This window comes from Lycorma delicatula, chromosome 2, assembly GCF_047948215.1.
Source record: "Lycorma delicatula isolate Av1 chromosome 2, ASM4794821v1, whole genome shotgun sequence".
Lineage (NCBI taxonomy): Eukaryota > Metazoa > Arthropoda > Insecta > Hemiptera > Fulgoridae > Lycorma > Lycorma delicatula.
In genome coordinates, this window is record NC_134456.1 from 152,729,470 (window position 1) to 152,746,957 (window position 17,488).

A 17,488-nucleotide genomic window follows, 5' to 3' on the forward strand; every position below is an offset into this window, starting at 1 on the left:
TGTATTAGCGAGTGTCTGCCCTTTCCTGAGCGTTTGGTTAAAGTATTATATATTACTAATAAATGTAGAACTGGTCGATTATTTGATTTAAGAATTTTATTTTTAACGTTTTTAATGGATGCACTGAGTTCGCAAGTATATGGTATAACTTCTTATTATCACTGAATTCCTAGTGTGTTTTTGTGTTCGCTCAAGCTGACACCTGATAAGGCCGTTTTTTTTTTGTATTTTTTCTTGGGTGCCCCGTAATGAGTGATTGTACGTGTTTTTAAGCGCGGTACTGTATGGTTATGATTTTAAAATTAAGGATGTATTACTATAAAAAATGTTCCGTATTGTATTATTAATATCTTTTCATAAGGTAACGTGTTAAATATAACAGTTCGGTAGGAGTTAAGATTTGTGTATTTTAATGTTTGATTATATCTTGAATCCGCATTATTTAGTTTTTGGTGATTTTTATTTTTCTGTTTGGTTGATGGGTTTACAGATGTCGTTTAGTTATATTATTATATCTGCCTCAACTAATTAGGATTTCAAACTTGAACCCTGTGTGTGGTTCTGAATTCTGTATTTTTTTAGAATTTCATTGCACCCACTGGGAAATAAGATTATTCATTTGGTCTCTGTAATGAGGCCAAAATTAATCTGCAAATGCTTCTTTTTATTTAGTTTTAATATTGTACTGATGAAAATTAAAAAAGCAGCGCAGATGTTTGGGAATTGCATGAATTACCACAATACTGAACATAAATACCATGAATATGAATACTGTTTGGTATCAAGCTTTGTATAAAAATAAACACTAAAATTTCAGAAAAACACATTAGGTTGAATTATGGTTTACATAAATTTTTTCTGCTACTAATAGTTAACAGTACTTTTAGTAGTTCTTGTTCTGTGCCTTAACATGGTAGTTTGTCTGTCATTAATTATTGTTTTCATGCTGTTTTGTTAACCATTTTGTTTATTAATGATAATATTTAAATTCAAAGAGAGCTGGCTAGCCAAAAGTAACTTGGAATTTTTCTCCATTAAGATGAAGTTGTATTAGTTTAACATAATTGTGATCTTACCTTTGATTTTATTTTTTTAGCCTTGTTAACTTAATAAAATTGTTATCCAGTAATTTTGTTTTAAAATCTTAATCCTAAATTGGCCTGACTTTCTTTCTGATATAAGCTTATTTAATTTTTTAATATGTTCTCTTTAACTGATATGCAATTATCTCAGCAGATATGTAATAACAATTTTGGGGTTATTTGGAATTTACTTATTTCTTGATAGCAAACAAAACAAAACAAAAATTAAAAATGTTTTAACCTCAAAAAATACAAAAACGTAAGAAGTTTTCAAGCACATACAGTCGTTTCTAAAGGATTAGGCTTCATTTCAAAGGCAGAAAATATTTGTAAATGGTACTACTTGTGTACACAACTTCCATTCATTAAAAACAAATTATTTATTCATCAACAATTAAAGATTAATATACAGTTTTTTTTTAAAATTAGAACTAATTTATTTTATTTACTAAGTAATGAATGTTCCTGTTCTTCAGTTATATGTGCTTTAATGGGGATATGTTCATCTTTTTGTATGTATGTTACTGTGCTGTGTAATGTCTTGTTAAATCAAGGCCCACAGCTGACCTACTGGGATTTTCATGAAATTTGGTATGAATTAACAGATAATAGAGTTATGAGAAAATACTGAATTTCAGATCTCTATCATAAACTGTTTCGTTTTAACAGCCCTTAAGATTTTCTGGACAATGGCAAATTTTGCCTTGTGGCAGTAGTGTTAGGTCAACATAACTTTGTTATTTATTGTAGAATTTTGTTGTTAAGGTAGAATGATAAACTTGGTCTCATTTTAGAGCTTATTTGATGATCTTTCATATGATATACAACAAGCCTATGTAAATTTTTATTTCAAGGTCACCACCGTTAAACTTGAATTTCAGAAAAAAGTCTTCAATTGTTTTATAAAAAATGTATATTATTTGTCATACTGTGAAGCCGTTTAGAAAATTTGAAACCAAGGCTGGTTTGGGATCAGGAGATAAAAATAAATATCATTGTTTTAGCAAAATTTACTTTTTTAAAAATTTCTAATTAGTTTTATAACAAAATTGCAATGAATATTAATGAAGTTGAAAATCATTACACTTTACGCTTAAAAGTGAAATTAAGTAAATAATTTTAAGTAAAACAATAAATCTCTATATATTTAAAATAATATAAAGAACTAAAGTGTAAAACATATTCATGTATAAAATTAATTCTCAAGACTCACTTCTAATACAAGAAGCTACAATAATATAAATAATAATTGTATGACTAATAACTAAAATATAATAATGCGTGTTTTTAAATAATTATAGTTACAGCGTTTATGATTTGGTCATTTTGACTGTCTTAAATCTTACACAATGCACAGAAAGACAAATCAATAAAAATTTCAAGTTAAAGTTTTATACATTCTTAAAATTAAATGTTTCATTCCAGTAGTTGTTATTTTAAATAAATATTTAATTTGTATTAATTTTAAAAATAGTCTGATAAAATACATCAACAGCACTTATGTATTGATTAATGCTAATGTACTGATTAATTTTTCAAGTAATGTTTCTTAATAAAAACAATTTTTTATAATAATTATTTAATAAATGTAATCTGATATTTTCATTGGCTTTCAATTATTGCTACTTAAAAATTATACCAATAACATTAGTATTAAGTTAAATTTTAAAAGAATGTATATGTGCTTATTTGAAATACATGATTATTTTGCTGTCAGTTTTTCTTTTGCCTGAGCAGTTTCTTTTTCAGATAATGTATATATACATCCAGTAGTAGTTTTTTGATTAACTTTTGCTAGTACTGCCTGTTGGTAATATTAGATAACCACTGTATGCTGGAAAAACATAAGACGATGCACCTGGAGGGTGAAGAAAACTTAGTTCGACTTCTTCTGTCAATTCATTTGTAGATAATACACTAGCCATCCACTATTATAATAAATGCATGTGACAAAACATTTTATATCAAAAATTTCAGGGAAACTAACTAATATTTCGGCAAAACTTTATATTGTTCTTATTCTTCATTTTCAGAAATAATTTTTGTTTTAAGATATCCTTTCCTGACTGGTAAAAAAGCATGCAACTTTTGAATACCTGGGATTGCCACAGCCTTTGCTAAACAAGGTGTTAAATACTTTTTTCTTTCTGATATTCTTCATTTGAAACAAATATGAAATTTATATTTTTAATATTTGATCGAACCTGATCATGAAGCTGAATAACTGTTGTTATCTGGTCTTGGTATGGGCATTGTGAACTTACTTTTGATGCTAATCTTTTAAGAGACCAAGACAATCCATGTGATGTAGCGAAGAAGTACGATTCTGCTTTGGCACCAAAGTCATCTTTATGATACATTAAATTCTCAAAATTTTTACGATTTTTATATTGTTCTGCTGAGCCATCTGAGAAGTAAATTAGTTTATTATACTTTTCTTTTAAAATTTGAATTAGTTTTTTTCTGAAAAAGGTGAACTGATATTGTGTCATGAAGGCAGTCAGACATAACAATTAAATTATCATTTAATGTGATGATTTTTATAATAATTATTTAATAAATGTAATCTATATTTTCATTGGCTTTCAATTATTGCTACTTAAAAATTATACCAATAACATTAGTATTAAGTTAAATTTTAAAAGAATGTGTATGTGCTTATTTGAAATACATGATTATTTTGCTGTTTTTTTTTTTTGGGATGAAAGCAGCTAGAAAACCCAATTTTGGCTTGCAGTAACTGTATTACAATTGTATCTAATAGACATACAGCAAGCCCAAAAAAAAAAAGAAGTGAAGGAAGTACAAAGATTAAGATTATATAAATATATATTATTTAATGGATTACTGACAACAACTTTATACAAGGTTATAAGTATATATACCATATACAGGAGGTTGGATGTAGGAAAACAAACAACTAATACTAAAGGAGTGCATATATAGCCCAACAGAATTAACAACATAAACTCCATACATCATACATCATTTTACTAGTATAAATAGAACCATGGCAACAAATAAATGCCAGTATGCAGACAGACATGATTGATGAATCAATGATCGATTGTCTAGTACATGAAAATTGTGAACACGGTGAAGCTGAATGTAATTGCGTCTATTGTGGAAACAAGGATCGACAGTGTGTGGGATAGTTTACTCCATTAAACTACAAACACCAGCACACGAAGAATTACAAGACAAATTAGTCAGACCACTAGAAAAACAAATAGAAAACAAAAAACAAGAAATTGATGAATACAGAAAATAATGACAACACCTGAGACACTAGAAATATTAATAAAACCATGGCCATGGCCAAACCAAATACAAGAAATAGAAAACTATCCGACAATAATGAACAAATACAGGATGTCGATATACATTGCTTCGAGATATGTGACATGCCTAATGTTGAAATAAAACAAAATAACGATACAACAGATACAAGACAAAACAAAGAACACACATACCCACAGTTTTGCACTGGATCCGCTGAGGGATCAGGCTTCTGTTTTCCAACTCCTGGTGGAAAGGAATGGGAAAGTTATTTACTTAACTCTTGTGAATACCATAGAGTCAGATTATATGAAAAATGATATGGTCATGTATATTAACAATTTTAAATCAAAACTACAAACCGACAACAACATGGATACAACCTGGTCACAAGAATGCAGAAATGCAAACATATGAAACGACAATAGAGGAGGAAGCAATAATGAAATCAAAATCGGGAATGATACAACAATTACAGGTGGTTAAAGCACTTCCTCCATGGAGATTAGTATACATAACTCTAATAACACATATCATGATAGACAGGGAGAATGCAGCACAAGAGCCATAACATCCCATCTCACCACGAACAAAAAAGAGAGAACTAAGTGCAAGAGAGAAAACTGTATTAAACAAGAAACAAACTAAAAGGAAATGAAACAAGAATGAATGAGACAACACAGATGGATCTACAGAACCTGATGACAGATTCAACAGACCTGGAACTTCAACAGATGATGGAAAACAAGGAACAGAATTAGCAAAGTTGATAGAAGTCAAACAACTATACATGTCTTTTTTGAATAGGTTGTTTTCAGTTACGTGAATACCTGTATGAGTTTCTTTAAACTGTTGATATATCTCTTTCAGATTAGCCAGTCTTTTTGAACTTTAATGTTTCCACAAGGTGATTTGATTATGACACAGTCTTTTTTGCCTGGCATTACACAACTTATCGTCTGATTTTAAAACACCTGAATACATCAAACTATGTTTTGATCCAGACATTTACCAGGTTTAGGGTGATGACAGTGTCATATCATGTAATTGGTAGTACCTGTGAATTCATCTTTGCACTTTTTTGATGCTCCAACTTTGTGGAAGAAGACAAAGAATTGTTATTTTAAGACTTGTATCTGTTGTACAAATAAATTTTCTTTAAATTGTACCAAGATTTTGCTATCAATTTCAACTTGAGATGAAGTCTGAAAGTTTTTACTAGCTACATTGAATTTTTTTTCTCTCAATGATGACTCAGTTTTTGCAATCTTTTTGGCAGGATATGTTTTTTCTTGCAATCTTGTAGATTTTACAGGTGATCTCCAATACTTGCCAACTCTGAGCCTGTCTAATGTGTAATTTGTTTCATTGTAAAGAACTTCATCATCATCTGCTTCGTTGAAGCATTATTACTAACTGAAGCAAGTTTTTTCTGACACTTCACAAATCTTCGAATCACTTTCTGAACTTGGATTTTTTCTCTGTTATCCATGGTAACACTTCTTAATTTCCTAGTAATATTATTATGACTTACTTCTTGAAATGGATTAAAACATTTATTATTGTAAAAAGTTGCATACTTCAAAAGAAACCTTACTTTAAAAAAAAAAAAAACTGTAACTGTACCAACATTTAGCAATCAATAAACAAACACTTTGCTTATTGACTTCAGGGCAGGCATCATGCTTTCTTCATGTTTTTCCACAAATAAATTAATTAAATAAATAAAATATTTTAGGTAATTTTATATTGTTTTCAATAAAACAATGAACACACTATTTCTAAACTGAGGTTATAGATAGTAAGCTTCAATACATTTTGTCTTTCAATTTGTATTAATTACACTGACGCATCGCATTACATCATCATTGATCATTTGATTGAGTTGAGATATACTATTTCTTAATACTAGACAAAACAAATGAACAACATATTACCTCATTACTTGTTTCTCTCTTTGCAATACATTTTATTTGATTTTGCAAGTTCAGCCTACAAAAGTTTAAATATTTACCATCTCAAAACCCCACAATAAGATTTTTTTTGTTAAAAACATTGATACACATTATTTTTTTCTTTTGATTCCAATGTAGTCCCAGTTTCAAATTTGCACAGATATTTTATAATATAAAGATGAATACAAAAAATTGAAGACCTACTCTTTTCTGAAATTCAAGGTCGAAAGTCAAAGGCCTTGAAAAAGATTTATGTAAATATAGGCTTATTGTATATCATATGAAAAAACATCAAATAAGCTGTAAGATAAGTTCAAAGTTTATAATTCTACTTTAATAAATAACAATATTATGTCAACCTAACAATATTGCCGCAAGTCAAAGTTTGTCATTTTCCAGCAAATTTGAAAGGCTCTAAAAATAAAACAATTAATGATACAGATCTAAAATTCAGTATTTTCTCGTAACTGTATCAACAGTTTATTCATAACAAATTTCATGAAAATCTTAGTTGGTCAGGTTGTGAATGGCTATCCACCTATTTGATTTGTCATGAAATGATCTATCAGTAAAACTGGATTTGTTAGGGAAATCAGCAATTTTTTTTCTTAGTCTGCATTGAAGTACTTTTTCTTGACAAAAAATTATTATTTCTATTGACAAAAAATAACCATGACTGTAAGCAAATACATTATTTATTTATCTTAAATACAACTAAAATAAAATCTATTGCCTCCTAGTTTCATGTTGAGAGATCATTCATGTTAGTTTGCAAAAACCCACCATCTCATATTTTTATGAAACTTATTATTTTTTATTGCTTTTTAAGATAAAAAATAATAATCTGATGTGGACACCCCATGACTTCCTTGTACACCTATTAAATTACATGTACATGATTTTAAAATGAAAAGTGCATAAAATTTTATTTCATTAATAATTTCTGATAATTTTTTCTTCTTTTTTTTTTTTTTATTGTTATTATTGAATTATTATGTATTGTAATTTTTTTTCAATCATAAGTTAACAATTAATTATTAATAAATCAATATATTAAAATTAAAGAAAAGGAAATTAAGTCTGATTTGAACTGATGTGCCTTCCCCTTGTAAGACCAAATATTTCATTAATTAAAACTTTATTTGGCTATAACTCTGGAACCACTGAAAATAGTATGACTTATGATATATCATTGAAAAGCTCTCAATAAGGGCCTATTATTATATATAAGAAAAGGTAAAAATCCAGATTTTGTTTGAATTTTGGGCTTTTTTGGACACTTTTGGTTCAGTTGATTGCAATCAAAAGGAGAGGTGTACAACTAGTACACCTTAAATAGTCCTAAATCCAAAATTTCAACATCCTATGGCTAATTGTTTTTTGAGTTATATTTATGTATACATACAGACATATGTCACGCCGAAACTAGTCAAAATGGATTCAGAGGTGTAGAAAATAGATACTTTCTGTTGAAACCTGAAAAATGAAACTTTCCGCAATACTCCTTTACTTCGTACGAGGAAGTAATTATGGATTTTGTTTCCAAATTAGTGGATCCAGTTTGCATATGCCTTTAAACCATATGTTTCTTTTATTAACCAATCAAATTTATTTAATATTGACATTATTACAATTAAGTATGGGATTATTATAATTAAGTATGAAGTATGAGAATTAAAATAAAGTTTCTGTACATGAAAGATTATCATTAGATGAGAAAAATATTTAATTAATTTTGTAGTTTTTACAATGAAAAGAATGGTTGTACGAACTGAATTACTGATGTTTAAAATGCTATTGTCAGTTATATAAATTACCAAATGATGAGATTTTAAGTCCAGCAATAATAAATAATTATGTACGGTAATGTTTATTAGGAGATGAAAGCTATTTATAGGTTTTTTTTTATGAGTGATTTCTGATTTGGAGAATTTTAAATTTTCTTATAAAAAGTATTAATGTATTAATGTTGAGTATTAAAGTATTAATGTAATCATGGTTTTGATTATGTAATGGTTTTGATTTAATATTGTTGCATTTAATTCTATTCTGTATTTATATATGTAGTTTATTTGGTTTGTATTAGTTTTTATCTTATTATATTTCTTTGTACAAGAGTAATTACAGGCCAAAGAATATATTCTGGTGGAGTAAATAAATAATATTTTCCAATAAATTTATAAATAATAACAATTTTTTTCATTTAAGAAATACAATCATGCAAAGCCTTTTTATTTATGACTTAACACGAAGCAGTTGGTTCTTAGATCCCTTGGAGTAAATTTTCTTTTTGTGGAAGAACACTGCTGTACATGAACACTTTTTTTTTTTGCTTTGCTAATCTGGTTATGCACAACATGTTGAAATGAAGCTATTTTGAATTTAGAGTAGGGACCTCCTTGGAGTCTGATGTCAATAAACTATGTTGTAAGCTGATTGTCTTGCAAGCTTGTTAGAACAATGACTTGAAATCATTAATTCCCTATTTCATTATGATTTTTAGTTCTTGTGGTAGTTTGTTAGTTCTGTATCAGCCCAGTTGTAGTCTTTTATCTCAAATTTTATTGTGGGTTTTACTATAGATAATTTCTTTTTGGTGTACAGTGTATTATGTTCTTGGTTAATTTAGGAAAATAGTTAGAAAATATTTTGGTATTTCACACCAAATTCTTATTTGATAATTTTCAAAAAGTCTTTTGAACATTTACTAATGGTCAACCCTTATTAATATCCAAACATCCTTGCCATATGTAAGCATTAACCCTTTGCAAATCTAGGTAAATTCTTCCTTTGATGTAAAAGTTTACAACCTTTTATTTTAACATACAGGGTCTTAGAAGCTTTGGCTTTTTTAAAAACTTATGCATTTAGTACTTTATAGTAAATAGGTATGCAAAATATTTTATAATAACACTTTAACAACTGTCAGAGGAAAGTTATTAGTGCATCCAGGTATTATGTCAGAGAATAATCCGAATTACCTTTGAAAGAACCATGTGAATCGGCAACAATTTATATTTTTTTATCATATTTAGTCATTAACTGTGCTTATTTTTTGCCATTGGGTTTTTGTTTGAATGCCCAAACAAAAATTATATTGAATGAGTCGGTTGAAGTCTGTAGCTAGTTTTTAAATTATTTAAAGTATTTTTTGCCCTTTTAAATATAAAAGGTAAATTTACATTTATCTTTTTAAAAATGTTTCATAGAAACATTATTTAAGAAAGATGACTGGTAATATAAAAGTAATATTTTTTATGTTTGTAGCTATTCAATTACCACCTCATTTGTTGGCTCAACCGCATGCACCAGCACCTTTTTTACCTGAGGATATTCATATTTGTGGAAATTGCAAACAAAGTTTTACAGATATTAGATATTTTTTACAACATAAAAATGAATGCAATGCCTTTTTATCATCAGCAACTGCTGCACTTTTGGAAAGTGCATCACCACCGGTTAATTTGCAGATGTTATCTGAGCAGCCATTATTGCAAGTTATGATAAATGAAGAAAATCAACCTGTTATTATACAGCAGTCTCATAATGATAATAATGAATTGAATTCTAATAGTGAATCAAATGCAACAAATGCATTGACCGCGGCTGCAACTTTATTGCAGTGTGGTAATGTTCATGTAAATGGAACTAGACGAGATATTCAGATAGATGAGGAAGATGTCGCTTCACTTTTAGCTAATCAGTTCGCCAAAGAAGCTGTCTACATTCCACCTGACTCTCCAGCTAATGATAATCCAGGTATAACTACATTTTTAATTAAAACTTTTGTATTTGTACTGAATAACTAACGAATTTCATTTGTTCATCACAATTTATAGATTCATTTTTTTATAAATTTAATTTTATTATAACAAAGTTTGTAAAAATTAAAAAAGATTGTTTCTATTTTGTTAAAAAACTTGTAGAAAAAAAAATGCAATTCGCAATAATAAATACAGTTTTCAGTGTATTGTTAATGTTTATTGCAATTTAAACTCATTTTATTATACATAAAATTAGAAGGTGTAATCTAAAATCACTGTACTGCAGGGAGGGAAGTAATAGGAAGGTAAAAATAAAACCCACTGGGTTGGCCTAGTGGTGAACTCATCTTCACAAATCAGCTGATTTTGAAGTCAAGAGTTCTAAGGTTCAAATCCTAGTAAAGGCAGCTAGCTACTTTTTATGGATTTGAATACTAAATCGTAGATAGCAGCATTCTTTGTTGGTTGGGTTTCAATTAACCACTCATCTCAGGAATGGCTGACCTGAGACAGTACAAAACTACACTTCATGTACATTCATACATTTAATTTTCTGAAGTAATACCTTTTGGTAGTAATGGAGGCTAAACAGAAAAGGAAAGTGTGAAAATAAATCTAGAGAGAATTATAATGTTGATGGTATCTAGGAATGAATGAAATGAAAGTAGCATTTGTAAATATATCTAGAGAAGTACTGATAGTGTTTAAAATTTAACGTGTTAGGGTGTGAAATATATGAAGATTGAAGAGCAATCCGGAAATTTGTAGTTGAATGCAGATGGCAGTAGAATTTTATCATAATGTTAAAAGTTTAATGCAGGATCAGGAGAAAACCAGTAAAGTATTACTAAACAGTATTCATGTGTTACAATTTTCTTGTTCTAACATAGTTGAAATTCTTGGGCAAATATAAATATATAGAGAAGAGAGAAAAATGCAGTCCTCTAAGATGAAGTTTATATAAGCACAGATACGTATGACGCAAGGTAGATAGATGGAGAAAAGACCTGAAGAAAGGTAGTAAGAAACATTACCAGTAGAGAAGGTGTAGGATTTAGATTATTAAAGGACAGGATTGAATAGGTTAGAGCAGTTGCAGCAAAGTTTTTAACTGTATTTGTTTTTCTTTTGAGTAGAATAGTTCTTTTATTTTTATAAGTAGAAATGCAAAAGAAATTAATTATAACAAAAAAATTTGAGGGAAGTCCAAAAAAATTGTTATATTGTATAGAAAGGAAGGCCTGAAAAAGAGAGAAATGCAAGGGAGAAATATGCTATTAAATATGATATATTTCAGAGTTTTTTAAGCATAAAAAACTGTTTTTCTTCTATTTTTTTAATAACTCATTTTAATATTTTTACAATATTTAAGTTATATTTGATAAATGCTCAAGAATTTTCTTAGATCAGGAATATCCCCTTCCTAAATTACAAAAATAACATTTTTTGTAATTTATTTACTTTGCAAACTAAGTAGTTTACTTTTACTTAGACATTACATTATAGCATTTGTTTAAATATTTTATCTAATTAAAAAGGGCATTGTCAGTGCAGTTTAAATTTCTAAGAAATACTTAACACATTTAAATGTGATCAGGCTAAGCTAGAGCTAAGTCCAGAATTTTTGTGCTTCAGTTATGCAAAGATCACCAGCCAGTTGAAAAGGTCTACAGAAGCATATACAAACCTAATTTCCTTCATCTACACTGTACATTCTTATACCTTACAAATTCATGATAAAATTCTAATTTCTCAGCATATATAATTTTTTGTTATTAACTACATTAAATTTTAGCAAACATTTTTATGCTTGTACTTTCCACTTATATTTATTCTATTGCTCATTTTTTTTTGTTACAGAAAGCATCGTTGGAGATATATATGTTGAGGATAAGGATACTAGTACCGAACCGGTTGATGTGAATGGAAATGATCCACCTACTGATTATATTCAGGAATCTACTGTTGATATAGTTCATAATGTTTTAGACGATAATCTAAATAATAATAATAATAATAATAATAGTAATGAAAATAGCAGTAAAAAAAGTAGTGATAATAGCAAAAATAATACTGATGTTAGCAATCAAAATAATGATAGTAGTAATGATACAAATACAAAGAGTGGACAACAAATAAATATTGACAACATTCATCTCAGTGGAATGAGTCAGCCGTCAATTTTGCCACCAAAGAGATTAACATATTGTAATGTGTGTAGTTTTGTAACGATGTATCCTAGTGACCTTACTCGCCACATGCGTAAACATACTGGTTTGTATTCATTTAATATTTGTTTTGTTTATATTGTTCTATGTGTCCATTTTTATTTATTTACAAGGGAAGGCTGAAATGTAATGTACACTAGAACGTAATGGTAAAAGATGTTGAACAAAGCAATAGGTGCTGTCATGTTATAGTTTCATTCTCCTTTTACTAACAATCCAAAACAGACTTGAGTCAGGTTCTCTCAGTTTAAGACAGTTGAGAGAAAATTGATTGGGTGTCGAGTTGAGTATGCCTGCCATTTCAGTACATCTAAAAAATTACTGTAACATGCAATGACTGGAATGCAGTCAGTGGAAAAAGTGAACACTAGTGAGTCTTCTAGAAGCTGTTTATGATGATGAAACTGTTGATCAAAGTATTGTGAGTAATTGGAAAATACAATTTTATGCATCAGAAGCTGGTAAAGTGAATATTGAGATAACTGTTGAATTGTGATGAACATTGCAGTGATCAACCATTTTCTTTGACGGATAAGAAACAACAAAAAGGACACGGATGAATAAATTTAAAGTGACCAATACATCACATTGGTGATTCAAATCATCATCCAGATAAGCATATTGAAAAAACAAGTGGAACACATTGTACAATTGGGCTATCGTAAAATCTGTTCATGGTGGGTGTCATGCAAACTTACAGAAAAGGGGACTCAACTACAAAAGGAAGTTGTGGAATAACTTCTGAATCAAATGAATCTATCATGACAATGGATATGGCTTCCTTTTCAGCATTATGATGGGAGATGTAATTCGCATGCATCATTACGACCCAAAAGACAAACGACAATGTGGGTGGAATACAGACACTATAGTTCCCTACAATCAAAAAAACTTAAAACTACTATTCACATAAAAATTTCTCTTTATATTGTTTGTTCTGGGATTCCAAACACATATATGTAACTGACTACCTGAAAGCTAGGTTAACTGTAAATTTTGTGTGATACATAGAGGTGTTAAAACATCTTAAGATACATGTAAGCTGTGTTCAATAATCCATGGAGCCAATGATGCTCAGAACATCCATTACCCATTGTAACCTCTTGTTACATGAAATTTAAACCTATTCACCTCCCTCCATATTCGCTATATTTGGCACCCTGTGATTTTTCACTTCTTTCTGCAATTAAAGAGGGGATATTTAGAATATTCATTTCACTATGGATGATGAACTGAAGGATGCAGTGAAAAAATGGACCAGTGAAGGATTACCAGTGTTTCATTGACAGAATGAGAAAAGTGATCTAATGTAGGGAGAAATATGTTGCTGCGAATAGTGTTCACCATGGAAAATTAAGTGTAAGTTTTTGTAACAAATAAAATTCATTTTTATATCATATTTGTTTCATTTAATGATTACCCCTTTTCATTTGCAAGTTATGAGCAAATGTTCATTACATTTCAGCCACTCCTCATTTTTTTTTTTTTTTTTTTTTTACTTATTCAACAATTGATTGATGCTTTACAGTTGCTACCACTTTTCATAATGAAAATAATTTATTTTAATCATTAATTAACGTAAATAGATTGGGTCATTCAAAAGTTATAAGAACTGAAGTTTTAAGAACAGTACAAGGCAAGCCATGTCATAATTCTAAAATAAAATTGTTTAATTTTCATTTATAATAAGCTCTTTCAATCTTAAGATATTCCTTCCCAGAAGACATATTTAAATTTTGCACAGGTTGAGGATCATTTGATCAGAAAATTTATTTATATTAAAGCTATTTTGGTATTTCCTGCATAAACTAAATAATAATGTAAGATTCATTTTTTTTACATTCATTTTAAATCAAATCCTAGTAAAAGTTAGTTGCTTTTCATGGATTTGAATACTAGACCAGTATATTTTGTGGTTGGGGTTTAATTAACCACACGTCTTAGGAATGGTCAACCTGAGTCTGTATGCGAGTATACCTCATTTACATTATCATACATATCATCCTCATCTCATTAGGCAGTGGGTGGGTTGGTTATTCAACAGTTGAACAGATTGCAACTTACACATTAGGAAAATAAAAAATATTAATTACGAGGCTTGGCTGATCAATTTTGCACATATATGCAAAGCATGGGAATGAAAAAAGATATTGGAATGAAATAAAAGAAATGAATAAAAGTACAATACCTTAGATACAAAATGCAGTATTTATTTTTCAATGTAATCCCCGTTTATACTGATACACTTTTTCTAATATGACAAGTTTTTGCATTCTGTCCTGAAAAATTCTGATGAGCTTTCTCAGATCCAAGGGGCCACAGCTTCCTTCACCTCATTGTAATAGTGTATTGATTGCCTTTGAGATCCCTCTTGTGATGAGAGAAGAAGTGGAAGTCGCACGGAGCCAGTTAGTATGGCGGAGTAGGCTCAAACTTCAGCTTGCAGAGAGCCTCTAGTGGTGTGCAATGTGTGAAGTCGTGCATTGTGATGTTGCAAGATTATGGGCATCATGGTCTTTTTAATACAACATACTTGTCATCTGAGGTGTCTTAGTGTCTCAATGTACTGTTCAGAGTTCACAGTCGTCCCATGTTCCAGATACTCAAGTCACATAAATGTGTTTGACTTCTCAAAATACTGTCAAAAGGAATTTCTTCAAAGAGGCTTTGACTTTTTTGAGCTTTGGCAATCTGTAATGTCTGTATTCCATGCTGTGCCTTTTATTTTTCCAGGTCATAATGAAGTACCCAACTCTCATTCCTGGTCACAATGTTGAAAATTAGGTCATTTCATTTGTCGAATGTTGTGAACAACAACATTCGACACAACACTGCTTGTGTTCGTCTGTCAGTTTGTGCAGTAGCCATCGTGCACAGATTTTACAGTAGCCCATTTGCTCTATAATATGGCCTACTTGTTCTTTAGATATGCCTAACTGAATAGCGATGCATTGCTGGGTGATTTGTTGGTTATTTTGAAGCAAATTGTTCACCTCCTTTCAATGTTTCTCATCAGTCACAAAAACTGTGAGCTGTGACATGCGTCCTCAGTTGTCACTTTACCAGCTTCACATTTGCAAAATTTGCACTGCCCACCTATTCACAGTACTCCTGTCAACTGTTTCACTAATGTAAACCGCTTTTATACGATGAAAAGTATTCTTAGGATTCACATTTTCTGCTGTTAAAAATTTGATCACTGCACACTGTTTTAACAGTGTTGACATATTGAACTTACTTAACTCCATTTTAACTGCTACTGAAAACAAACTGGTGAATTGATTTCAACGCTTTATCTCAGGTTTGTACATAGGGATTTTAACTATCATGTGCTGCCACACCCAACTCAATAGTACATTTTGCCTCCGTGTAGCACGCTAGTGTGCAAAATTTATCGGCCGAGCCTTGTATCCTACTAGCTACAAGATTTGTTTTAGAAACTTTGACCATAAAATATGAAAACAGAAATAATTCTAATGGCTTTCAATCTTATGTAATTATCAGATTTTAGACAATTAATGCAATAGCTCTTCCTTTTTTGTAGTCATCTTTTGGAATGGTTACCAGCTGTGCTATCCAGTTCATCATTAAATCTCTTGTCTGTCAAATTGGGACCCTTTCAACAGGATCTTTAGTTTTGGGAATAGCCAGAAATCATAAAGAACCTATTCCTCAGAATTCCATCTTTGATCATGAAATACTGAATTAGATGTGAAAACTGGGCCAATGCATTATCGTGATTCAGTTGCCATTTGTGTGATTCCCACAGGTCCGGTCTTTAGAACTTAAATGCATCCTGCAATACTAACTTATATGTGAGGCACAATTCTAGGGTAGTTGAAAAGCAACAGTCTGTAACACTTTCACTTTGTTCCTCACTTTCTAGCCTTTTTCATCCTTCTGAATTATCAACTGTTAAAATTGAGCGTTGGTTTTTGAGTCATATTTGTATTCCCAAGATTCATTGTCAGTTATCATTCTTGGGCCTTCTTAAGACTTTGATCTTGGATCAAGAAAGTTAGGATCACTGCAGCATGTCCCAAGCCACGACCAAATAAATTTCATTCAGCCAAGCAAAAGCAGATTTGATACAAATTTCACAGCTGCTGTGCAAGTCAATTATTTGTTAAAATCCTTGCTTGGAACAGTTGCTAATCTCAGCATCACTTATAATTTCTTAGATGGTCAGTCTAATGATTTTTCATTATCAAGCTAGGCTCACTAAATGGCATTAGGATTTTAGCATGTCAGCACACCAGTTTGCTTACTTTCAGCTGAAGTTTGGCCATTTTCAAAATGGTTTTACTATTGTTTAATCTATGTTATGCAATAATCTCTTGTTATAACACAAACAGCTTGTGCACTCCAAGATATTAAAAAAAAAAACATGTGTTCGTACAAAGTTTAAAATATTATTGTAATATTTTAAAATATTAAGATTTCCACTCACATTCAAGAAAAAAGAATATGGTCAGGTACTTTTTGAACAGATCTCTCATATTCATGTGTGAAATTTGCATATTGCAAGAATAAATTGTATTTAGCTAGAAATTGGTAAATATTCATGAACATTTTAATTTCTTTTTCTATAAATTATTTTCAAGCCAATTTTTCAGATAAATTTTATTAAATAATTTGCTGTAATTTAAGATGTTTTTTTTTTTTGACAAAATTTAAAAATTTACTGTCGGCCAAAATAAAATGGTGTTTTTTTTGGCATCATCAAGAAATAAAGTAGAAGTCAAATAAAATCTGTATACATAAAATTCATATAGATTTTTTTTGCTATAGTTTTATAAGCAATATTATAAAAAAATCATCTGTGGTGATGTACATGTAAGAAAAAAATTAAAGTTAAAATAAAATTGACTTGAGACTTGAACTCAAGACCTCTTGATTATGAGACTGGAAAGCTCATCACGTTGCTGTGACTGTAGGAATACAAACAAGCTATTTGAATGATTTGAAAGTCTTTAAATGAAGTTTATTTTAAAATGGGGGCTGATTTGGAAGCTCTCATTCTGGATTTAAAGGAAGGACCTTCTTACTATCTTGCAAAAGGGCACCAGTAAATTCCATTGAAAGCTGACTGTTTTAGTAATATTGGCTACAGTAGTAAAAGTTGCATCGGGAGGGGTCAAGATTACTAAGTTAAAGATGAAAAGAGAGAAAGTAATGAA

The 17,488-nt window shown here is 29.8% G+C and overlaps 1 protein-coding gene across 6 annotated transcripts in view; it reads left to right on the plus strand.

Moving 5' to 3' along the window:
• Positions 1 to 4: 4 nt before the first annotated feature.
• Positions 5 to 17,488, plus strand: part of LOC142319330 (uncharacterized) — a 55,511-nt gene continuing 38,027 nt past the window's right edge. For all 6 annotated transcript variants that reach the window (XM_075356503.1, XM_075356502.1, XM_075356505.1 and 3 more), the window contains exons 1-3: positions 5 to 142; positions 9,584 to 10,075; positions 11,941 to 12,354. In XM_075356503.1, the coding sequence (XP_075212618.1) occupies positions 115 to 142; positions 9,584 to 10,075; positions 11,941 to 12,354 (934 nt within the window). In that variant the 5' untranslated portion in view covers positions 5 to 114. The remainder of the gene's footprint in view (positions 143 to 9,583; positions 10,076 to 11,940; positions 12,355 to 17,488) is intronic.